The sequence below is a fragment of the Acinonyx jubatus genome, chromosome E4 (genome assembly GCF_027475565.1).
Source record: "Acinonyx jubatus isolate Ajub_Pintada_27869175 chromosome E4, VMU_Ajub_asm_v1.0, whole genome shotgun sequence".
NCBI classification, from domain to species: Eukaryota; Metazoa; Chordata; class Mammalia; order Carnivora; family Felidae; genus Acinonyx; species Acinonyx jubatus.
This window is the reverse complement of record NC_069395.1, coordinates 6,593,749-6,619,816: the sequence shown is the minus strand read 5'-3', so window position 1 is coordinate 6,619,816 and position 26,068 is coordinate 6,593,749. Positions and strand designations below refer to the sequence as shown.

General features: G+C 44.4%; 1 protein-coding gene across 5 annotated transcripts in view; it reads right to left on the bottom strand.

The window, feature by feature from the left end:
• Positions 1-25,380, bottom strand: part of UAP1 (UDP-N-acetylglucosamine pyrophosphorylase 1) — a 55,340-nt gene extending 29,960 nt beyond the window's left edge. For 4 of the 5 annotated variants that reach the window (XM_053209796.1, XM_027075063.2, XM_027075065.2 and 1 more), the window contains exons 1-5: positions 25,241-25,380; positions 16,915-17,244; positions 6,630-6,834; positions 4,161-4,336; positions 2,158-2,330 (exon numbers count right to left, since the gene is read on the bottom strand). In XM_053209796.1, the coding sequence (XP_053065771.1) occupies positions 2,158-2,330; positions 4,161-4,336; positions 6,630-6,834; positions 16,915-17,194 (834 nt within the window). In that variant the 5' untranslated portion in view covers positions 17,195-17,244; positions 25,241-25,380. The remainder of the gene's footprint in view (positions 1-2,157; positions 2,331-4,160; positions 4,337-6,629; positions 6,835-16,914; positions 17,245-25,240) is intronic. The other variant, XM_053209797.1, reaches the window with a different exon arrangement.
• Between the last annotated feature and the right edge of the window lie 688 nt (positions 25,381-26,068).

The following is a 26,068-nucleotide window of genomic DNA, read 5'->3' as shown; positions in this document are numbered from 1 at the left end:
AAAACGTAATCACTCCAAAGAGTTTGGTTTTATAATGTGATAGTATACTACAACTAGGAGTTGGGGAATGTGAATTCTAATCCTGTTTCTGTGAATGGGGATGAATGACCTTGAGCCTGGAGCTCACTCAGAACTGGGCCTCAGAGTGCTCGTTTCTGAGATCAAAGGGGCTGATGAGATGATCTCTGAGGTTCTTTCCAGGTTCACCACTCGGATCGTATAGAATTTAAATTGACCTGAAGCCCAGAGCAGCAAAATTAAAGTTTCTGTTTTAGAAGGAAGAGTGACACCAAGCGGAGCAAAGTCAGAAATACAGTCTAGTTTTTTTTTGTTTTTCTTTTTAAGGCTCAGCTACTTAAAATGCCCTGTTTCTATTATAATTTAATAACCATTTACAATACAGTGCAGATACTCATACAGTATTAAAACAGAGAGAGGTCTTAAATAACAGAACCAACTTTCTATTTTCAGAGTCTAGAAGAGTCTTACTGGGGTCTACCAGCTTAATTTCTCTAAACCCGCACTGGTAAATTTAAAACTTCAGCTTTTATGGCTTTGCATTAGATTTACAGATTAATTTTAAGAGAAATGACATCTTTATAATAGAAAATATCTCAAACCAAGGCTAAGATATGCTTTTTATGGTATGCTTTTTAAATCCAAATATTTCAAATTTATATCTAGTCTAATCTGTTTGTGTCAGAAGCCTGTATTATATAGCTTTTGCTTTTGGCAGAAAGGTCTTCCCTTCATGTCAGTATTTTTTTCTTCTAACATTTTTATGGGTTTTTTTTTATATTTAACTTTGTAATCCATTTGAAACTGATTTTGGTATGAGCTTTGAGGATGAGATTTTACTTTATTTTCAGCCAGTTATCTCATTCGTTTCCCCCACTGATCTGAAGTGCCATGTGTTTACATACAGCGTTCTTACGTGTACGTGGATTGATTTCTGACTGCTCTATTCTGTTCCATCAATCCGTCATTCTACTCTGGTTTCAGGACTCTTTTTTTTATGTACAACCCATTTTAATACCTGGTAGACTGTCTCCAACCCTCCTCCCTCCTTCTCACCTTCTCTCAGCATTTTCCTGGCCATATTTACATGTTTTTTCTAAAGTTTACGATCATTTTGTTAAGTGTCCCCCAAATAGTCTCACTGGGACTTTGACCAAAATTGTGTTATACTTTAATTTGGTGAGAACTGATACTTTTACAGATTTCCAGAAAACAAGTATTGGTATTATTATTTTTAAATCTTTCGCAGTGTTTTCATGTTCTCTATTTTTCCCTAGAAACACACGTTTTGTTCACCGCCACATAGGCATGCCTCCTATATCATCATCTGTGCAACTAAAACAATGTTGAAAAGAAAATGGCAAGATCAGTCTTGTCACATGGCGACACAGACCTCCCCGCTTTTTCCCACCCACCCCGTCTATCTTAATATTAGTGTGTTATGTTGATGGCTGTCAAGCAGTTAACAATCTCCTTCATTGCCCTTCTCTGCACATTTCCATCTTAATCATAAGATTACCATGAGGTAGCTTGTCAAATGCCTTGCTGAAATCTACATCTGCTATTCCCACCATACTTCCCTTCCTCCTACTCCAGCAACTTTGTCACTGGAAGAAAGTAGGTTAATCTGATCAAATACAACTTCATATTTTTTTAACTTTTTTTAATGTTTATTTCTGAGAGAGAGAGAGAGAGAAGGTGCAAGTAGGGGAGGGGCAGAGAGAGAGGGAGACAAAGAATCAGAAGCAAGCTCCAGGCTCTGAGCTGGCAGCACAGAGCCCAACACGGGGCTCAAACCCACGAAGTGCAAGATCGTGACCTGAGCCGAAGTTGGACACTTAACCGACTGAGCCACCCAGGCGCCCCAAACACAGCTTGATATTAACGAATCCATCCCAGGCCTAGTGATGATCATTCACTTTCCCAGTACTTAACAAATCATCCACACACAAGCACAGAACATTATTTCTAGAATCAAAAGCTGCCAATTTAAGAGAAAAAGTAGGTGGGGGATAATTTAGTTACTGGAGAGAGAGAAAATATTCCAATCACCCTAATAATTCTAGTTTGAGTCCTGGAATATACATTCTGACAGAACAAATCCACCTAGAGCCTCGCTACAGTTGGGAAAGGTGTTACCTTTGCACCACAATCTGCTCCTTTCTGGATGCAAAAGCCAATAAACCGGGGGTCTGCCACTTTCACTAGGATGTTGTCAACACAGTAGACGTGAATGCTCCAAATGCCTCTCTGTTCCATGTCCTCCACGATATTCTGGGCTGCAAGCGCCCGATAAAGACCACCATTCCCATCTGGGAAATAAAAGAGCCCATTAGTAGCACACCAAAACCCATTCAGAAGGTACTCCCAAACTGTCACCTGGGTTAATGCTGTCAAACTGGGGTGAAGAGCTCTGAAAAGCAGTTTTACATCACAGTGTCAAGAAAAGTAAGTATCCGTAAGGAAGAATGGGGGTGTCAAAATATGAGACTACATGACTGTGAAAGTAATTTAGCAGAACTGAGAGAATAACATTAATGCAGGGCCAGGCAACCCAAAGACCATACTTCTCTTTTTAACTCCGCCCTTTTAACCATTTAGCCCATAATACATTGGGAAATATAAAATTATTTATCAAGTAATGATTATTTCATAACATTTCAAGCGTTGCTAATATTTGTACGATTCAAGTTAGCTCTGTGTTTACAGCGCCATCACTGACAATTTCCCCCATCTCAAAAATAAAAATACATGAGCATATTATACCAAATAACTCATTAGGAAACCAGGTTAATATGAAGGTCAGATTTAAAATAAATATAGGTAAAAGCCTCTTCTTTCACATCTATTTTTAGTGCTGCTTTAAAGTACTTCTTCCATCAACACTCGCAGCCTCAGCCTGAAAAACGGACAACTTTGGGGCACCTGGGTGGTTCAGTCAGTTAAGCGTCCAACTTCGGCTCAGGTCATGATCTCGTGGTTTGTGGGTTCGAGCCCCGCGTCAGGCTCTGTGCTGACCGCTCAGAGCCTGGAACCTGCTCTGGATTCTATGTTTCCCTCTCTCTCTGCTCCTCCCCTGCTCTTTCTCTCTCTCTCAAAAATAAGTAAACATTAAAAAAAATTTTTTTTAATTGGACTTCACAAAAATAAAGCTAAAAATAAAGTGTTCCATAATTAAGAAGGAAAGAAAGCATTAAGATGACACAAAAGCCTATAGCTGGAGACTACCACCGTTAACACTATTATTTGTCCCCTTTCAGCCTTTCCTCCAAGCAAAGATTCACATAGATATGAATCTGTCCACACGGTTATTTTTCTAGTGGGGATCACAGTCAGGGTCGCTGCATGTGTCTACACTGGCAGCGTGCCGACGGGTCTAGGATCCTCTAGCAGGCTGCAGCGGGCACACGCCACCTGCAGGCGCTCACGGCGGTGGCCCAGCCATACTGGGCGTGCAGCATCACGCTTCCCATCGAAAGTTAACCTGAAACTACTTCTCTGTGTCATTTAGGTCTCCACAGTTGTTTTAGGACAGTTTGAGAACCATTACTATCGATAAACTACAATTTAACCTCTTATTTATGAAACAGCAAACGGTTCCCAATCTTTCACTACGAGAAGTAATGCAGCCACGAACCCTGCTGATGTAAAACACTGGGTAAAGACACCGAGTACCCCGCACGCTGCCCAAGTTGCTCTCGCGGGCAGACATTCACACTGTGAAAGTGTACCATGTCACCCGCTGGTATTTTCAGTTTAAAATTTTAAATCATTACCAAATGGGGATACAATTTTAAATATGAATTAAACATTGATTTTTTAAATCCAAATCACTGGGGTGCCTGGGTGGCTCAGTCGGTTAAGCATCCGACTTCAGCTCAGGTCATGATTTCATGGTCCATGGGTTCGAGCCCCACATCAGGCTCTGTGCTGACAGCGTGGAGCCTGGAGCCTGCTTCGGATTCCGTGTCTCCCTCTCTCTCTGCCCCTCCCCCCCCTCATGCTCACATGCGCGCGCACTCTCTCTCTCTCAAAAATGAGTACACATTTTAAAAAATTTTTTTAAAAAAAGAAGAAAACCAAATGGAAGGACTTATGTTACTACCATTTCTAGTCACCCTTAAGTAAGCATGCTTACAAACCTGGAGCCATAGAAACCTTGTTCTTGTCTTCCAAAATAATCTTCCCATCAAAACTCATAGCAGGGAGCATTCCCTGCTGAAAAAAGATTACATTCTCTTTTTTTAAACCAAAGAACTTGTGCTTTGTGAAGAATTCCTTTGTAGATTCCATTGTTCTGCCACTGGTCATTATATACCTTGCAAGAGAAAAGTAGACCTTCTAAGCCATAGGGTCATGTGAATCAGGGCACAATTCAATCTTGTCTATTTTCTAAGCTAAAAAAAAAAAAAAAAAAAATCACTGAGCACACTGCCTCTTTGTTCTGACCTCCTTCATCCTCTTCCTGGATAAGGGAGCATTAGCGGCTACCCATGGGGAATTTCTTCCAGTAATTTCATCAACCTTTACATGTAAAATACATCTATGTGACAATATGACACGTACCTCCTGCAACAGAGAGCCTGTAACTGGTTTAAATAAACATTTTAGAACTCTGTGAAAGGTGTATTCTAAATTTAAAACTCCTATTGTAAATAAATAGGGAGAAAAGGGTAAATGTAATACAGTGTAATGATCTCTTTTGGTTCTTTTCACTAAAGTTTTGAAATGTAATCTGGGCTCTGCTCACCCTCCATTTAAAATCATAAAAGTGTAATTATACTGTTTTCACAAAAATCCAACCCCAGCTAGTATGGCAAAGGAGAAAAAAACCCTATCTAAAACCACAATTAGTGACTATAGTAGCTCCTGCCCTTACTAGAATCTAAACCACATACATTTAAGGAGGGATTTTTGTCCGTTTTGGTTGCTGATCTATCCCCAGTACCTAGAAGGAGGTATGCAATATCTGTTGAATGAATAAAGAAAATGGTATAATTTCCCACCATACCAGGTATCTGTCTACTTAACAAATTATCCTGGGTATTTTGAACTTTAACTACAAAGAGGTGGCTAAATCACTCTGCAGCAGAAAAGCACAGAGATCCTGAGCTGTGAGGAAGAAGAGGGAAGAAAATCCAACATGATGGCGGGAACCAGGGCCTTAAACAGAATACCGGCCACTCAGAACACAGACGTCCCGCAGAACCCCCCGAAGGAATCAAGATGAAATAAACAGTTTATGGCCAATACTCATCTTGAGAAGAGCTAGCAAAGCTGGGAAATTTACCAACAGCCTATTTTTAAAGGCATCACAGAGCCACAGAAGCAACATGGATGGCAACAAATTCCAGACAGTGAGAATCTTTCCAAGAGGGGCTAAGGATACGCAGCTGCTGCCTTTTCCTGGGGGTATTTGCCGACTTGGGATACAGGCTAGTGGTAGGAACTCCAGCTTGGACCAGGCGGAAGGAGAGAGAAACCAACAGAGCTTTGGTTGGGTCACATGGGGCTAAAATAACAAGATCAGGGACTTGAGGGATCTCAAACACACAGCTGGTTTCCCCCTCAAAATGTATTTCCAAAGCTGCTCTGGGAAAGAGATTTAAGAGCCAAATCAAAAACTTTTACAAAGCAGAGCAGAATTTCCCACAGTCTCTTGGTGCTCAGGACACCGACACTGGCCAGGGTGAGCCCTAGAGCACAGCTTGCCAGCAGGCCCTGGGGATCCAGCATGGCCCCCAGCAGAGAAATCAGTGGGGCTTTCAGCTGGTGTTGTGTGGGAAGGGTGGGCTGTGGGGAGAGCGAGATAGCCTGGTACTTAAGGATAGGGGTTTCTAGACTGTGAGAACTCCTATAGTGCCCAGAGCAGCGACTAAAAGTAGACTCGTATCACATCATCATGAAATTTCAGATGCCATAGATAAGAAGAGACCTTAGATGCTGGCCGGGGGGTGTGTGCAGGGAGAGACCAGGAAACAGAATGGCAATGGACCTGTCAACAACAATGATGGAAACAACAGAGCAAGACCTTCAAATTTCAGAGGGAAACGGATTTTCAATTAGAAATTTATATACAGCAGGGCACCTGGGTGGCTCAGTCATTTAAGCATCTGACTTCGGGTCAGGTCATGATCTTACAGTTCGTGGGTTCGAGCCCCGCATCGGGCTCTGTGCTGCCGGCTCAGAGCCTGGAGCCTGCTTCTGATTCTGTGTCTCCCTCTCTCTCTGCCCCTCCCTTGCTCGTGCTCACTCTCTCTTGCTCTCTCTCACACACACAAAATAAATTTAAAAAATTTCTTTAAAGAAATTTATAGTCAAACTACCAATCAGTATCAAGTTTCTTTTTCCATACTGAGAAAACCCAGTGAGTCCCCAGAGGTACTCAGGTAGGGATGTAAAAGTCAGAGGCGAATACATGCTGTGCATTAAGGCTACAGTAATCAGCTACCTAGTTATACTACAGATTACTTGTAGACAGTAAATTACAGCTCCTGGGCAAACCATTAGTAACAGGAAACATGTCTGCTTATGAATAAAGTCTACATGTATTTTGAATATCGTAGACCGATATATGTTCACACACTCCCCCTTAATGAGGCATATCTTACCATGGAATGATACATTTGCTGCCATGGTATTTTTCCGCTAACTGTTGAAGCTTCAGGATACGCTCCGCCTGAATCTGAAAAAGCGTCTTGTGAGACGGCAAACCAACATCATACATTCCCTTGGGATATGCAACACCAAGTCTCGTCCCCTGCCCGCCAGCTAGAAGGAGAACTGCCACTTTGTTCTGAGAAATCTGGAAAAGTCCTGGAAAAGAAAACACTCGTATCACAAAACCTCCACAATTCAGCATTTAGGATTCCTCATATAAAAAGGAGCAGCAAAGAATCACCCTATTTGCCTAAGGCAAAAAGAACAAGAAATAATCATCAATAACTATATCGATCTTGTTAATGAAAACATTTTTACTATTAAAAAACTGTATAACTCGGGGGGCACCTGGGTGGCCCAGGTCATGATCTCACAGTTCATGAGTTCGAGCTCTGCGTCGGGCTCGGTGCCGACAGCTCAGAGCCTGGAGCCTGCTTCGGATTCCGTGTCTCCCTCTTCTCTGCCCCTCCCCCACTCACACTCTGTCTCTCTCACAAATAAATACACATCAAAAAAAAAAATTTTTTTTTAATTATAGAACTCAACCAGACACCAAATAATGAAAAATATGCTTTAATGAGTTAAAAACTTTTTTTCCAGTAACATCACAAGGCAAAGCCCAACAGAAGGTCTTACAAGTACCTGACCGCTTATTAGATGTGGCAAGTCAAGAAAAAGGATGAAAAAAGATACCCAGGCTTCAGGATAAATGATGATGGTACTAAATTACCTCCAGCCCTATAAATCGATCAGTAATAAACAATTAACTCATCAATGAGCATGCAAACTTAGCAGACACGCCAACCTCCAGGAAATGTACAGAAAAGAAACCCGCAGGAAAGCAAGGCAGTATGGTGGTCAAGAAGGCACGACACCTGGGTTTGCAACCTAACTCAACTGAAAAAGCTTACAGGATCTGGCTGCAAAAAGGCAGCAGGAGACTCCGGGGGGTGATGGAAATGTTCTATATCTTGACTGGGGTGGAGGTTACATGAGTGTATAAATACGGCAAAAGCTCCTACAACTAGTGCATTTGATTGTATGTAATTATTCATTAACAGAATGGATTAAGATGCACCCACCCGTGTTGGGGGATTTTTAAGGGCCATCTACACCAGCTCACAAGAATGTGAAACTCAGAGTCTTTCTGTTGATGATTTACTTCTGTTGCCTGCAAGCCTGTCGGTCTTCATCAGCTGAACACTCAGCAGTAGGTAAGAACCAAACATAACGCCTGGATAAGAATATTATTCTCTGAATTAAAGTAATTCAAGATGGATTTAAGATCCAAATGCAAACACGTAAAACTGTAAATGTTACTAACCACAGAGGCTCTCGGTTTGAATTTAAAACAAAAAAACCAAAAACAAAATCTTGCCCTCTGTGGTTTCTAAGAGCCATCTCATTATGCGAAGCCCGGACCAGGTCAGCATCACAAGGCAAAGGAGCTTGTGGGGAGAGGCAACACAGAAGCTGGGTCTCTGGGAAGCGAGAAAAGCCGGAAAATGCCAGATGAGATAAAGCAATGGTTGATGGGTTTTGTTCTTGTTTTCTGAATCTCACACTTGCCTTAAAATCCTCAGACCTGTGCATGAAGCTTGTCACTACCCAGAACTGCACACCGGCCCAGAGAGACTAGTGGTAGCCAGCATCCATTATTATTATTTTTATATCCCTAGTGATGCAGGTTTGTCTGATTCACCAACTTTGTCTTTACGTTTTTGATGTATTAATGAGGCCTTCCGAAAGCTAATATGCTAGTATATCAAGAACGTAAAGAAATATTCTAAACAAATCCACTGTAAAATCCAAACTTTCCCCAGTCCTAATTCTACAACCTATCTTCAGTAGGAAACACGTATAACCCAAGGATAGGATACAGCAACTATCCAGCTATCAAAAAACTTAAAAGGACATTGGATATCCCCATAATTTTCACTTCTGATGTGAAGCTAACCTCAGCTACCCGAGACCTAATTTTCTCTCTTGCTTCCTTGCCCAGAGGCAGAACGGTCTTTTTTTTTTTTTTTAATGTTTACTTTTGAGAGAAACGGAGACAGAGCACAAACAGGGGAGGGGCAGAGAGAGAGGGAGACACAGAATCTGAAGCAGGCTCCAAGCTGTCAGCACAGAGCCAGATGCGGGGCTCCAACTCACGAACCTGGAGATCATGACCTGAACCAAAGTCGGAGGGGCCGACTAAGCCACCCAGGCACCCCCAGAACTGTCTTTTTATATTCTCCATGGCATTTCATTGTACCCTATCAGAGTCTGATAATAAGATATGGAGTAACAGGAGACCCTAACTAGTAACCGTAATCGAAGAGGTAGGTCTAATTTCCCCCACATCAGAGATAACAGGCTCAGAAAAATTAAAGGTCTTGCCCAAGGTCACAACACTAGGAAAGCTGAATAAGGCTTGGAACCTCACCCCGTATTCGCCACGCACTACACTGTCCCCAGCCTCTCTCTTCACACCCAAACACTGAACAGATAGATACATTACAGCGCCGTAATTTTTAGGGTGTAAACTTCCCTTCCTATCTCTTTCTCGCCCTTCTCTTTTCCACTGAATTCATGAGAAGTGCTTTTTTTTTTTTTTTTAATCTCTCTTACCTACCACCCCACAAGGAAAAGCCGCAGGGTCGAGCCCCACATTCTCCAAAATTTGCCAAACACTGACATCTCTAACAGCATCCCACATCTGTGTCCCCCTGAAGCAAGCACCACAGCCCCCAATGTAACAAAGACTGAGATGAAGTGAAGCATTCCGAAGGGAACAGGGACAACACAAGGCAGTTTGAAAACGGTTTTACATTTGGTTATTCCCTGAGCTATCAAAGAAACCACAGTTTCTAGGGAAGAAATTTAATTCTGCTGTCACTGACCCAAAAAGCATTATTTTAATGAAATACAGGGCCATAATCCCTTACACCTAATTCCGTGGGTCAGATTTGCTGACTCTTGACTTCAGCTCAGATCATGATCCCACGTTTCAAGGGTTTGAGCCCCGCATCAGGCTCTGCACTGGAGCCTGCTTGGGATTCTCTTTCTCTCCCTCTCTCTCTGACACATGTGTGCATGCTCTCTCTCTCAAAAAAAAAAAAAAAAAAAATACACTTTATTAAAAAAAAAAAGATCTGCTTCAGAAGGCAGAACTCTTCAAACTGTAGAAAATGAAATATAGTACATACACAGCATTCTATGTTACCTCCAGCAAATCTGAGACTGGACCCTGTAATCCCATTAAGTGGGATAAATAAAGTTCATCAATAGTTTTGTGTCTGTTCGGGGTGCCTGGGTGGCTCAGTCAGTTAAGCGTCCGACTTTGGCTCAGGTCATGATTTCACGGTTCGTGGGTTCAAGCTCTGCATCGGGCTCTGCGCTGACAGCTCAGAGCCCAGGGCCTGCTTCAGATTCTGTGTCTCCATTTCTCTCTGCCCCACCCCTGCTCACACTCTGTCTCTGTCTGTCTCTCAAAAATAAATGTTGAAAAAAAAAAAGTTTCATCTCTGTTCAAGTTTGGTTTTGCTGCAAACCAGGCTTTGCACCATTTCAGAACTGCAGATAAATAACTTTGGTCTGTTGGAACCCTCACATACCTCCAAAGGTGTCAGAATCAGAAATATTTCTAAACATCTTCAAAAAAAGTCCCAGATAAATACTGTGGACACAGAGGCCTTTGTTCTCTTTGTCGTATTTATTTTCTTCACAGAGCACATGTGTTTTAAGTTGTTTCATTGTTAATGTGGCTCTAGTCCTCCTTTCTGATGTCTTTCTTTTATCTTCAGTCCCAAGGTCAATTATCTCCCTCAGCCACCTTGCCCATGAATGGTAAGAGACTGCTCCCGGAGCCAGCCCCAAGTCCCAGCCCCATGTCCCAGCTCAGGTCACCTGATGACCACCCAACACCAACCAGTGCTTTCCACAGGCTCTAACCAGTTATCACAGTATCACGGTCTACACTTTTCTCTTCCCTGGATGAGTTCCCTAAAGCACTGCTTCATTCCAGTTCTCCAAAGTTTTCAGTTTTACAGCTCTCTACCCAGCAGCTCACAACAGCCTCCTTCTTTATTCAAATACATGCTTCCTAAGCCCCAGCCTGCCATGCTTTCTTCAATCTTTTTCCCGTCTGCAGACCTGATTACCCATCCCATCACTGTGACCGAAGAGCAGCACTGAGATTATGCCCGCGGGGTGTACGACTGTGGGCGGATCCACATTCAAGTCTCATCTCCGTGGGACCACAGCTATTCCAATGAGTTACAACACAATCCACACGTATTTACAATAAACAGGTTTCTGCCTTAACCTCTTCCAGCTTATGCATCTCACTGATGAGCAGAGAAAAACGTGGGGACAGAAAGAAGCCCGTAGACCAGCTGCATTTCAAGAACCAAACGCAGCTACAGATGCTGAGAGCAGTATCAGACCGTGCGTTCGCTGGCTGAAGCCCTCCTCCACCTCAGCTGCATCACTGCAATAAAAGTGCAATGTTTAAAAAGTGTGTATGGGGCGCCTGGGTGGCTCAGTCGGTTAAGCATCCAACTTCGGCTCAGGGCATGATCTCGTGGTTCATGAGTTCGAGCCCCGCGTCAGGCTCCGTGCTGACAGCTCAGAGCCTGGAGCCTGCTTCTGATTCTGTGTCTCCTCATCTCTCTGCCCCTCCCCTGCTCATGCTCTGTCTGACTCTCAATAATAAATAGACGTTAAAAAAAAACCTTTTTAAGTGTGTAACACATAAATTAGTTATCTGTCTTACAATGACACATAAAATACTGCTTGAAATTAAGCAGGCCAATAAAATTAGGTAAGCTGTTTAGTTACGTGGCAAGAATACTTGATTTCCAACTGTTTTTGTCACAGCATAAATTTTATGTGGGCACCACTGCACCTATTGGAAAAATGTTAATTATTAATGTACTCAACCCATGTGACGATTGGGAAATTATGAGCTTCTATCCCCAAACTTCTGCAGAAATATAGAAAAAAAAGGAGAAAGTACAGCCCTATATCATCTTTCCATCCTTCTATTGCAGGGCATTTAATGACTTTCCCACAGAGGGGACCTATTATAGACCAAATCAGAGGTTTAAAAAAAAGAAAATCAAGCCTGAACGAGCAGTTTCCAGGGCTGGAGGACATCTCTCTCCTTGGAGAGTCAGGTGTCGTAGGCCCAATGGCCTGAGAACTTTTCCTGATAACATTTATAAGAAACAAAGAGAAGGGTGAACAGTGGCCTGAAATAGGTCAAACGCTTCCTGGATAACTTCCTGCTTGGACTAGTTCCTCTCACACACTCTGACTTGGGCACGCGCCCGAAACGAGGAGGACGGCACAGGTGCAGGCGAGGCACAGCACCTGCCAGAACTTTCCATCTAAACTGTCAGCACTCCCAGGACGATGAGTCAGGTAAACAGGCTATTCGACAAGTGGAAATAAAGGAAGACTATCCAAGAAAGTTACTCAAAAAGATATTTTAAGTCTTTAACTTTTCAGAATAGTAAAACTATTACTTGGGAGATCAACCATTTCCCAAAAATGTCAAATACAAAAAGCAGACTAATAAGGGAAACCGTATTTGAACCAGTTTTAGGTACTGGAGGATTACTGTGAATCTCATTAGGAATAAGAATAGCATCGTGAGTAGGAGAATATCCGTATACACAGAGATGAATACTGAACTCAATTAGGGTAAAAATAACATGATGTTTGAGATTTCTCTTAAAGTATTACAGCAAAGAAAAAGAAAAGGAGAGATAGATGGAGGAAGAGTAGCAAAATTTTGGTATTAAACAAGGTGATACATATATGAGAGTTCATCATACTGTTTTCATCTCTAAATATTTGTTTCAAAATATGCTTGAAACTTTTCATGACAAATTCATAAACAAGCCTCAAAATTATACACAAACCATAATCCCAAAGTGTGTGTATATATAAGAAAATACAATCAAATAATACTAGTGAGTATCTCTGACTTGTGGGATGGCAGAGATTTATATTTTTTCCTTTATAATTTTTAGTTATTTTTCCAATTTCTCTAAAATAAGCATGTTGCTTTTAGTCTTTTTAATGTTTATTTATTTGTTTTGAGAGAAAAAGAGTGCGAAAGCTGGGGAGGAACAGAGAGAGAATCCCAAGCAGGCTCCATGCTGCCAGGGAAGAGCCCTACGTGGGGCTTGATCTCATGAACCGTGAGATTACGACCTGAGATGAAATCACGAGTCAGCTGCTTAACTGACTGAACGACCCAGGTGCCTCGGTACGTGTTACTTTTAAAATAAAACAAATCTACCAATAATATCACTGCACTAGATTCCAGAAAACATAGGAGGTAATGTTATGAATATATTTTTCTGAACACAGTGCTACAGTAGAGAAGCACCATTCAGATTAATTTCATAAATGTCTCACAGGCAAAAGAGGCTAATACTAGATATTAATAGGCTATTATAAAAGTGGAAGACTGTTTTGTGCTCGGTATAAGCACACATTTCTTTGATAAAGATGATTCTTTTAATCAAGCAAACATATTTTCTCAATGTATCTTTACTAAAACGACATTCTCATAGAAGTTTCTAATTACTTCTCTCTCCATATCTCAGCTTTGTAAAATAGGAATTTTTCAGTTACTCCTCTACATTCCATTTTCTACAACTGGCCAGAACGTCTTAAGAATTAAATTAAAGGGGGGTACCTGGATGGTTCAGTCAGTTGAGTGTCTGACTTCAGCTCAGGTCATGACCTCATGGCTCTTGAGTGCTGGGCTCACTGCAGTCAGCTCACAGCCTGCTTCAGATCCTTTGTCCCCCACCCCCCCGTTCCTCCCCTGCTCACATGCTCTCTCTCAAAAATGAATAAACATTAAAAAAAAAAAAAAGAATTAAAGGGGTGCCTGGCTGGCTCAGTCAGTAGAGCATGCGACTCTTTTTTTTTTTTTTTTAAATGTTTATTTTTGAGAGAGAGAGAGAGAGAGAGAGAGGGAATGAGCGGGGGAGGGGCAGAGAGAGAGGGAGACCCAGAATCCAAAGCAGGCTCCAGGTTCTGAGCTGTCAGCACAGAGCCTGACGCGGGGCTTGAACCCACAATCTGCAAGATCGTGACCCGAGCCGAAGTCGGACGCTTAACGGACTGAGCCACCCAGGCGCTCCTGGAGCATGCCACTCTTGGTCTCAGGATTGTAAGTTCGAACCTCACACTGGATGTAGAGATAATTTAAAAATAAAATCCTAAAAAAAAAAAAAAAGAATTAAATTAGAATCCGATCTCTTCAACAAAAAGCACAGCGGTCACTTATGTATTGATCCTTCAGAAATAATTTTCCACCCTAGGTGTGAAAATGTCCATTTTCGTGTCAGTAACCACCAGACATTCTGAAAACACTGTACAATGCTTCAATCTCCCCCATCCTAAGGAGGGGAAGCAGGCGGCATTGTCTTTGACACAACTGCCAGGATCTTCCTCCTATCTGAAATACAATGATTAGAATCTCCCCAATGGCAACCAATCTCTTCCCCTTGATAACTTACTGCAAAAACTTTACTTTGTGATCAATTTGCACACACGTGGAAGTTTCCGGCTAGTGAATGAAGAGCGACAAAGTCTCCTTCTTCACCCCTACTGTTTAAACCACAAATAAGTATCGTTCCCTTGACAGTCAGCCAAAAGGCAGTTTGTTTTGTACTTGCTTGTAGTGTAGTTGGTTGCAACAGTTCCAGATTTCAGTTTAAACGGAAAGTCATACGTGTAGACTACTAGTCCCATGGATTCCGGCAAAAAGATCATAAAGAAGACTCCAGTTATAGGAGGCTTTGATTGCTGCCCATGGTCCCCATTACATAAAGTCAAAGCTTTGGCTTTTCCATAAAAGTTACTTAGAAGACTTCATCCGCGTAAAATCACAAGGAGAAATCTAGGCAGCTGGGATACCTGAGGGTATAAAGAGCCCCGCGTGACTTCTGCTCCGTTGTAGTAGCCTTTTTGAAACCCGGGGATGGAAGCAGAGGATTAATGAGCCCAGGGTTGGTAAGGGCCAGAGGATCACTACAGCTCCCCATTCAGAAGGATCCACCAGGAAGTCACTCTCTCACAGCTTAGTGGCAGAGCCCTATTCTAAGAAGAGAGGTTAGCCAACAGCAAGCACTTCAGATCTAAAAGGGCACCTCCTAGAGATCACCCAATTATTTTCAGTATTTTTTAAATAAAACTTCGTGTAAAGATCAAATACATAAATCATGTCAAAGGAGAGCTGCTCTTAGTGGGGAGATGAAGGCGTTAGAGACCAAGCTGCTTAGTATCCATCCCTCCCCACCCCCCACCCCCCACCCCCCCCCCGCCACATGAGAAGTCCCCCCAGCAGTGGAATCCCTTCCAAACACAGTTTGGAAATCAGTGAATGTGTATGCCCAGAGACAGATATGGAGAGGTATACAGAGGTTGATGATGGCAATCATCTTTCTTTTTTGTGGGGGCAGGGAATGCCAAAGAACGCAAGACAAAATAGGGATGCCTGGGTGGCTCAGTCAGTTAAGCGTCCAACGGCAGCTCAGGTCAGGATCTCGCGGTTTGTGAGTTCAAGCCCCGAGTCAGGCTCTGTGCTGACAGCTCGGAGCCTGGAGCCTGGAGCCTGCTTCAGATTCTGTGTCTCCCTCTCTCTCTGCCTCTCCCCTGCTTGCTCTCTCTCTCTCGATCTCTCTCGATCTCTCTCAAAAAAAATAAACATTAAAAAGAAATGTTTTTAATAGCAACAGTATGGTACAAGTACAGACTACAAGACTGTATCTACAATATTATTCCACATCTATAAAAGTAAATATACATATAATCAAGTACTAGGTGGCAATGTGAGCAAATAAAAATAGATTTGATAAGCTTTAGGGCAATTTCTCTGCAGTGTTTCTGTTATTTTCGTATTTTTTTTTTTTGCAATAAAGTAACATTTTTTAAAAAGGAAAAAAAAGTATCAGCCCCATCTGTTCATTCCAGAGTTGAGGAAATGAGGTTTGACAAGGAGCATGTACAAACACTCGAGGGCCGAGCTGTACCGTGTCGTCAACTCTTACTCACAGAGGGGCAGCGGCCTACAAAAACCACAGCTCTTAACTCCACCAAAAATGGCACACTTCGGCTATTCTGCCATTCTGAAAGGCAGAAGTAGAACTAGCTATGGGGACAGACGTTATGATACACTTTAGGAGAAGAAACACTGAGACGATGCAACAAACATTTATCAACCAACGTGTGACTGCAAAACCCCGTTCTAAATGCGGTGCGACGTACACGGGCAAGGAGGACACGGGCTGTTCTTTAGGAGTCTACTATGTAACGTCGAAGACAGACATAAACAGCTCGTAATCTAAGAAAGAACAGAAGCAAAGCGAAACACGAACAAGGAACTCCAACATGGCTCGCTGAAGAAGAAGTCATGATCAAGGAACCTTAAAGAATGAGGACACGTTGTCCACACGGCAGAGCCACCACACTGCACAGCACAGCTCGGGGAGATGGCCTTTCAAGGTGATCCAGCCACACAGAGAAGGGGCAGAGGCCGGTCCAAGGTGCTTCTTTTTAGAAGCGCAAGCAAAGAGCAGGAAAGACATAACGTTCAGGGAGAGGTGAATTATTTGGTCCAGCTAAGATGTGTGGGACAGGAGGCACGGATGGAAGTACAGGAGACCAGGCTGGAAACACGGGCTAGGGAAGGTTTTTAGAGTAAGCCAGCATAAACTGAAACATTTAACTTGTGCTTCAGGATGGGAAATGTAGAAGCATGGAAATGAGCAAAGAGACTAGAGGCACATCAACACTTGAATGAGAAGACCGGGGAACAGCAATGAGAAGGGGGGTGGGGTGACGCTGCAGAAGTCTGGGCACCATCATCTGTCACTTTCTGATCAGTCACCTGGTTGAAGGGAAGAGGAGAGTCCAAATAATAATTACATGATCCGGCTACTTTAATACCGCTGGTGTAGCTCATTACAAACTTGCTTAATGTATTTATTTATGTTTATTTATGTTTGAGAGAGAAAGACAGCAGGAGAGGGCAGAGAGAGAGGGACAGAGAGAAAATCCCAAGCAGGCTCCATGCTGCCAGCACACAGCTCCACGAAGGGTTTGAACTCACAAACCGTGAGATCACAACCTGAGCTGAAATCAAGAGTCGGACGCTTAACCAACTGAGCCCCCCAGGCGCCCCTCATTACAAACTCTAAAATGAACATTCCATGCCCATACCTTCACTCTCCCAGGCTTGCAGCCGATCCTGGTCCCTGGTGGCACTGCCCAACACCTCTCGAGGGACAGGCTCCATGCGGGCATCCATTTTCTCTTGCTGAGACGACTGGTTAAATCCTTCAGTGGCCTTCTGGAAAAAGAAGTTCAGCTCCTCAAAGTTCATGGCCTGGAGCTCTGCATAAAGTTCTACCTGTTGGGCTTCATCCAGCTCATTCCAGAACTGTAGCAGGTGTTCCTGTCCAGCTTTGGACAACCTGACTTTGAGATCATTAACATTCATAATGCTCTGGTGGTGGTGAAGACAGAGGTATAATCTCTGGGCCTGTAAACCTACAAGAAAAGAGGAATCAACAGCAGGTCAAAGTCCAACCTCAAAACCAGAGCTTTTCCTACTACAAATAAGTACATTAAAGAACACTTGATATTAAAGAAGTTAACTTCTGCCTTTCCCTCACAAGATTTGTGACAGATCCAACTTGTAAAGAGGTAAACAAACATTTCTCCAAAGAAGACATCCAGATAGCCAAGAGACATGTGAAAAGATGCTCGGCAGCACTCTACATCAGGGAAACGCAAATCAAAAGTACAGTGAGATATCACCTCACACCAGTCACAATGGCTAAAACAGAAAACACAAGAAACACAAGTGTTGGTGAGGGTGAGGGGAACCCTTCCTTGTGCACTGTCGTTGGGGATGCAAACTGGTGCAGCCACTGTGGAAACAGTATGGAGGTTCCTCAAAAAGATAAAATACAACTACCCTATGGCCCAATAATCACACTTCTGGGTATTTACCCAAAAAATACAAAGCCACTAATTCAAAGGGATACATGCACCCTTATGTTTACTGTAGCATTACCTACAACAGCCAAATTATGGAAGCAGCTCAAGCGTCCATCCACAGATGAATGGATAAAGGTGTGGTGGGGCGTGTGTGTATACATAAGTATATATAATGAAACGTTATTCAGCCATTTGCAACAACATGGATGGAGCTAGAGAGTGTAACACTAAGCCAAATCAGTCAGGCAGAGAAAAACAAATATCATATGATCTCACTCATATGTGCAATTTAAGAAACAAAACAAACAAGCAAAGGGGAAAAAAAGAGAGAGACACACACAAACCAAGAAACAGGCTCTTTCTTAACTGAAGAGAACAAACTGATGGTTACCAGAGGGGAGAGGGGTGAGGGGATGGGTGAAATAGGTGATGGGGATTAAGCAGGGCACTCATTGTGGGACGCCTGGGTGGCTCAGTCGGTTAAGCATGTGACTTCGGCTCAGGTCATGATCTCGTGGCTCATGAGTTTGAGTCCCTCAGTGGGTCTCTACTGTCAGCTAGAGCCCACTTCAGATCCTCTGTCCCCCTCTCTCTCTGCTCCTCCCCTGTTCGTTCTACCTCTTTCAAAATAAATAAATAAACGTAAGGGGGAAAAAAAGGAGTGAACTTGTCATGATGAGCACATGGTGAGTACAGAATTATTGAATCATATCGTATGCCTGAAACTAATATAACACTGAATGTTAACTATACTGGAATTAAAATTTGTTTAAATAAAAATAAATGAAAAACTTGGAAGACAATAATCATTAGGATTACATACCAAGTACTGCACTAAGAACTTTACCTATGTGGTCTCATTTGATTTTTGCCAGCTATACAACACAGGTACTGTTATCTTGATTACTTTACCAGGGAGGAGACTGAGGCACAGAGAGGCAACACAACAGGGCCAACAGGCAGAGCAGGGATATGAGCCCAGGCGGTCTAATTCCAGGGTACACACTCTGACTAGCCCACTCAGTTGCCCCTGACCATGAGCTCCCACTGAAAGAACACCTGACTTCTTAATACACCAACTGTTCTCCTTTTTGCACTAATGATGGAAATGATTCTGTTATATTCAGAATATAACAAAATTCAAGATGGGACTACCTATAATCATGAAAAATACGTCTGATTTCAATAACAACTTCTAGAGAATTTCTCTACTAAGAATTGAACCTAAAGTGACAAGCAATGCACACATATCAACAGATAAGACCATGTAATATATATAGCAAAATGTTAAAGTGCGTAGTACTAAACAAAACCAGAGGAAGAGGAAATATTTAGTCTACTTGCCTACTACAGATAAATGCAAGAGAAGGCAGGCATTGTCTAGAAAGAGTTCACAAAGGATGCATGATCAGCTGTATCTCAAGGGCTCGAGCAGATTACAGATAAGATGAGAAAGCGAGCAGGACAGGCATGTGTGACAGAGCAGTAAAGAAGCTGGAGCTTTCTGCAGAATGATGGGAAGTGATGGAGGGCAGGGCTAAACCACGAAAGCCTCAACCCAAGCAAAGGGATTTAGACCTAACAGTAACAAGATGCCGACAACGGATTACTCAAAGGGCAGTGTCACCATACTTCAGAGAAAGAGCAATAGCATAAAATAGATGGTAAGGAGGGACAACGAGAAGCAGGAAAACAAGTTCAAAGACAATCACAGGGATAGAAGCCCAAAGATCTGAACCAGACTAGTTGGCAAAGGAAATAAGTGGAAAGGGGAAAACTTGGAGGGTCGCTGTAAAGAATCATCACCCCCTTACAACTGCTTAGAAGTGAAGGACGGGAAAGACAGGTACCGAAGAAACAGCCCTCTATCTTCTACCTTTAGAACAGTGGTAGGTAATATACATGGTAGTTCAGAGCAATATTCTGGAGTTCCGCTCAGTTACTTAATGTGCCTGGGCCTCACCTGGGTTAATGACGGAATCTATCTCATCAGGACTCTTAAACCAAACACCATTTACAAACTCAGATGAAGACAACCTCCAGTAGGGTTCCCTGAGGTGGCGATCACACCGCCTACCGCTCGCAGAGCGCTTATGACGGTACAATACTAATTGCTTTACAGATGCTTATGCAGTTAACCCTCAAAACAATGCTAAGGTACAGCTACTGGGATTACTTTACAGAGGAAGTACTGTGCCACAGAGATAACTTGCCTGAGGTCCCAAACTAGTGAAGTGATTGAGCCCGGATTCAAACCCTGACAACCTGATTCTTAAATTCACACTCTTAACCGTTATGCTATATGGTCTCTCAGGAGAAAGACTGTGAACGTGAGCGTGTGTGTGTGTGTGTGTGTGTGCGCGCGCGCGCGTGTGTAAAAGAGGAGAATAGTGAAAGAGAGAGTACATTATTTGTATTTTAATCAGAAATACAGACACAACTGATGTTCTGACATCTCACTTTGCAGAAAAGAGTTCACAAACCAACAGCGTGGAGAAAGAAAATGCACAGGACAGGGAGATGCGGAACTTCACAGGATGAGTAAAGATGTCAATTTAAAAAGCATTATTACATAAAAAGTCATTGGTATTGGCAATCGGTATTGAGCATGTTAACCCAAACCAGAAAATTCTCAGTAGCCAGTGCCCACTCCAGAATAAATTCAGGAAAGGTATTATCATCCCAAAGAAGACAGGCACATGGCCTCTATAATTTTTTCTTTAAATAAGGTGCCCTCTCAAAGTGAACCGAAAGACTGGCTTCCTGATTCTTCTTATAAAATCAACTTCAAATTAGACTAGCACATGAGATTGAGTGACTTATATTCCCCACTTTTATTTGGGGTTTGTTATTTAGATTTACTTCAGGGATGTAATGTTTCAAGGGTGAAATGAATGGTACTACTTATGAAACGCACTCTACGAGTTACCAACAATTCCTAACGAAATTAAGGCTCCCATATGAAGCAAAAATGAAACCTTATTATCAGGGTAGGACACAATTCTACCTGCTGTCACCTAAGACCCTCATCCTTACGTCCAAGTACTTCCTTTAGACTCTCCTATGTACCGAAATCTTACTCATCCTTAAAGGCCTGCCTCACATACTCTAGCTTCATTCAAGCAAATCTTTATTGATTAAGGAATCAAACAGAACTGACTTTTATTCCTGGCTCTACTGCTTGGGCCAAGTCATAGATAGCTTCGACTCTGTTATCTGCATCTGCAAAATGGGAATAATAGAGTTTTCTTCACCAGGTTCGGAGGCATAAGTGAAATTACAACCAATGAGAAAACGAGGCTCAAAGAGATTAAGTAATCTGCCCAAGGCTACTTACCCAGTAGGTAGAAAATCAGGAATTTTAACCCAGATAAACCTGACTCCCATGCCTATGATCTTTCCATCAGACAATAATAACTTCCATACACAGAGGAAAGACAAAGAATTCAACCCAAGGTCTCATTTAAGAGGGTCAGTGTAACTGGTAGAAACTGGGCTCAGTCAGCACGGCTGAGTTCAGACCCCCACGCCACTATTTCCTAATTCTGTGACCTTGAGCAAGTTACTTAACTTCTCTGTGCCTCAATTTTTCTCGTCTGTAAAATGAGGGTAAAAACAGTACTTACCTCTAAGGTTGAGAGGATTCCTGAACTCAAATGAAAAGCATTTAACACCTAAAAAAGCCCTCCGTGAATGTCATCAGCTACTATTATAAAAGCGAAACTGCGCTCCAGACCACCGACTGCAGCCTCCAGAACCGGAGAGCTGCTGAGTCGGGCACTGTGGGAGAAAAAGAAGCCTGCCAAAAATGCAAGCGGTAGAAGAAACTCCAGCCAGTGGGAAGAGCACGAAAACCGGCTCTGGAAAATAACCGTATTCAAGGAACAAGGCACAGTGCTGGGAAATGGGCGGATGAGGCTGAACTTGTCTCAGTGCTACTTCCACTGGGAGACAGATGACGAGCCTACCCTCCAACGAACAGGCTGCTGCTGAAAGTCTCCTTTTCACATGCAAAGATCCATCAGTAGACAGTTTATGGAGGAACATTATTTCACGGTCACGTGCCATTGTTAATTCCCTGAATAGTTAACGAGCACTCACTGTCTGCCAGGCGCTCATGTAGGTGACACAGACACGGCAATGCACAAGGTGACAATGCGCATGCCGCGTTCCAGTACAAGGGACAGGCATAAAACGTCAGGCAGAAAGAAGTGGGCTAAGGGGTGAAAGCCCAACAAGGTGATGGGGGGTATTTTAAATGGGGTAGTTGGGGAGGACCTCTGGGACATGTGACGGTCCGTACGAATGAAGAGAGAGCAAGCAAGTCAGAATCCTGGAGAGGAACATTCTAGGGACAGGAAGCTGTAACTGCAGCAGTTGTAAAACAGCAACGTGTGACATGTACATGGAACAGCAAGGTCAACACAGCAGGAGCAAGGTGAGCCCCAGTGACGGAGGCGGACGGACACTGGGCAGATCAAGTAGGCCCTTGGGGTCAAAGTAAAAACTTTGGGTTTGAGGAAGCCACTGGAGAACGTGGAGCAGGGGAGCATCACGGTCTGACTGAGGCCTCAGAAGGATCATTCCATTCCTAGGTGGGGGGAAGACTAATAGACGGCAAAAGTAGAAGCAAGCAGATGGTTGGTGTCTCAAACAGCCGGGTGTCTGATTCCGGCTTAGGTCATGATCTTGCTGTTTGTGAGTTCGAGCCCCACATCAGGCTCTTATGCTGACAGCTCAGAGCCTGGAGTTGGCTTCAGGGAGATTCTGTATCTCCCTTGCTCTCTGCCCCTCCTCCCACTCATCTCTGTCTTTCTCTCTCTAAAATAAATAAATATAAAAAAATTTTTTAAAGAAACTTCCACAATAGTCTAGATGAGATGACATTGGCTTAGAGCAGTGATGAAATGTGGATTCTAACCCTACAGGATTCAGTAATGGATGGAATGTGGAGACAGAGAGAAAGCTAGGAATCCAGCAAAGAGGACTCTCGAGTGGTGGTGCCATTTGCTGAAGTGGGGAACAGTAGGAGCAGGGCAGGTTTAGGACTAGGTGCCTAGAGTGGGGGAATCAATACTTCACTTTTGGTCACGTTAAGTTCAAGATGCCTATTAGAGATCCAAATAGAAATGCCGAGGAGACAGCAGAATGTAGTAGTCTAAAGTTCAGAGGTACTACTGGAGCTAAAGATAAAACTTCCAAGGTCATCACCATACATGATATTAAGTTATCAAACGAAAGAGATCCCTGGCAAGTGTAGACGGATTAAAAAAAAAAAAGTCAGAAGACTGAGCCTTGGCCACGCATTAGGATATTAAACGGCATTTCTGTTGATTGATAAAAGGTTTCAAGAGACAGAACACCATTATTTTTTAATTAAAAAAATACATCATGTAGAGACACTGGGTGGCTCAGTCGGTTAAGCTCAGGTCATCTCATGGTTCAAGAGTTCGACCCCCACCTGGGGCCCTGCACTGACCATGCCAGAGCCTGCTTGGGGTTCTCTCTCCGCCCATCCCCCACTCACTCACTCTCTCTCAAAATAAACAAATTTTAAAACTTAAAAAAAATACATCAAGTAAACAAACAAACAAACAAAAAACCAGACAGTTGAGAGAGTTTTACATCAAACCACTTTCCAAGGAATGGGGGCCTTGGTCGCATCTATACTACAGTATTTAAAGGAGCTCCAGATTTAAAGGAACATACTGTAGTGGGAAGATCAGGGAACCATGTAACTGAGGACCTAGGAGTCTTAGTTCTTGGTCCCTCCCCATCATTTGATCCTGTGTAAATCGTTCCACCTCCCTGGGTACACATTTCCTCATGAAGACGATAAAACCAGCCTTCCTCACACACCCTCAAAGGAGAGGCAAGATTGGAGAGACCTCTGCCTATTAAAACACATATGCAAACATAAAATTATAACATTTTAAGATATAAATCAATCTTTTCCTAAAAAAGTCACTAGACAGCCATCCACCTTCAGATGCCTGGGAAAAATGGATCCATGCAAATAAGACAACTATAGGTTACATTTTCCCCCCTATAGGTTAAACTGTGATCCCTGGCCTTAGACCACTGTTGGTCTGCAAAGGTTGACAAGATCACAAGTGCCAAGTTATATAACTGTGTAAATGCTCCCGACAGAACAATCATACTTGGGTTTTGAGTAAGAATAATTTATCCATGGGTTTTTTTGAAGCAAAAAAATAACCACAAAAATAGTAGCATTTTCCCCAATAATTCTGGTAAGAGAGAAGTGTGGATGTGTGTGTGATCGTAAGCAGTCGTAAATACAAGAGTTAGACCAGGATTTTTATTTTGACAAGCAAAGTCTGAAAAAGTTAAGGATCTGCTGTAGAAATTATGACAGAATTTGGTATATGCCCATAGCCTAATACATCTGCATCAAAAACAATGACAAATTTGGTAAAACTCTGCCATTATCAAATATACCTTTATTAGAATTTAAATGCCAGTATGAAAGAAATTCCTCTCCTTTTCTGGTCTTCTTCCTGCCCCTATCTCCGCTGCTATATTATGCCCCCCAAAATTGATAAGTAAACTTCTTAGAACTTTAGAAAAACAGCCTTGGACTTGAGCCATAACCACTGAATCCTATAAATGCTTGGCGGCACACCCTACGGAGTCTTTCTTAATCCCAGCTAAGTGAGCCAACTCACCAACAGTCAGGGTACAGAAACTGCCTTCAGCTTCCTGTAAACCCCTGGTCCACACCTAAAAATTTCACCTTAAAAGTCCTTAAACGAAAAGCACTGCAGAATGACATCCTATTACCATCATCGCTGCTACCTGATTTCACGTTTCACAAACGGGGCACAATAAACATAGAAGAGCATCAGGCCAAACTTAATAAAATCTTCAGGAAGCCATATGTTCAGCACATGTGTGCTCTCAGCCCTCCAATCCCCACCCTCCTGCCTGGCCAAGCCCGGGGAAAGCCCGCAATCTCCACCCTCTCCCACTACCAGCATTCAAACCAGCCAACCAACCAACCAACCAACCAAAAGGGGCAAGCAGGCTTTGTCCCCCGCTCACATCCCCCCGCAGGTGTCTCCACTCCTCCCGTCAACGCCCTCAGAATTCTCTTCCTCTCATATGCCAGCCAGCCCGCCCCCTTCCCAGCGGACAGTTCCAACGACCGCTTGTCCCCACCCCGCGGTCCCCGAGCTCGCCGAACCTGTCCGCAAGGCCCCGGCCGGAGAACCTCAAGGCTCCCGCCCCCCATCCAGGTGAGGCCCACTCCCCGCAGCTCGACAAACCCCCGACTGCAAGCACTGCCCCATCCGGGTCCCCCCCCCCCAAAGCCGGGGGAGGGGCGCCCTCCCCAGCTGGGTCTCCGAGCTCGGGAAGCGCCTGCGGGGCGCGCGGGGCGGACTCCTCCGCCAGGGCCAGGTTCGGGCGCCGAGCACCGACGTGGCCCCGGGAGCGTGCGCGTGGTGAGGCCGGGCCCCCGGCGTCCCCTCTAGGCTGGCGGGTGGCGGGGGAAGGAGACCCGACTGGGCGGGGAGCCGCTCACCTCCCTCAGCGTGACCACGGCTCCGCCCGGCTCCGGCTCCGGCTCCGTGCGGCCACTCCTCGGCGTCCCGCGCCAGCTCCGAATATATACCCTCATCCGGGGGGCCGGGGCGGCGGGGCGGGCCGCGAGCTGGCCCCGGGGAGCGCGGCCCCGGCCACCCCGCCCCTCTCTCGCAGCGACGAGTGGCTGCCGGCGCCGGGTGGAGCCGCCACCGCCCGCCCGGACACGTCAGCGCCGCGAGCGCCGGCGTTGACGCCGGCGCCGGGGGGCGGGGCCTGGCCGGAGGCGGGGCCTTCGCGCCAGCATTCCCTGGCCCAATGGGGACAGCGCTGGGAACCCGGTCCGCAGGCAGCCTCGCCCCTCGGCGCGCAGCCGGCGGGGAGAGGTGTGCGCAGCGTCAGCTGTGGGACGTGACCGGAGCCCCGGGGCTGTCGCTCACGCCCTGCTCTGAGCGCCCTGGCGTTACCGGCTGGTCCCGCGAGGCAACAGCCCGCGGCTCCTGGTCCTCGCCTGGCCCTGGCTCGGCCGCACCCCGTAAGCAGAAGCGGATCGCGGAGTTGGGCGGAGAGCGGTGTCATCCAGCAGCTGCTGGATTTCCGACCGCCCGTGCGGCGGGTTGCGAAATGCGGACGTCGCTCCGCACGGACCCTGGAGGGCGGACCTGGGGCACCCTCCGACCTTGGGCTGGCCTTGTTTCGTCTCGGGTTCGCCGGATGCCCGGAAGGGCCTCGACTGGCCTTCTGCTTTATGGCATTTTAGGTCCCCAGCGCGGGAAGCCAGGCCCGCTTACTTTTGCACAGTCACGAAAAGAGAGGACTTAGGTAATGA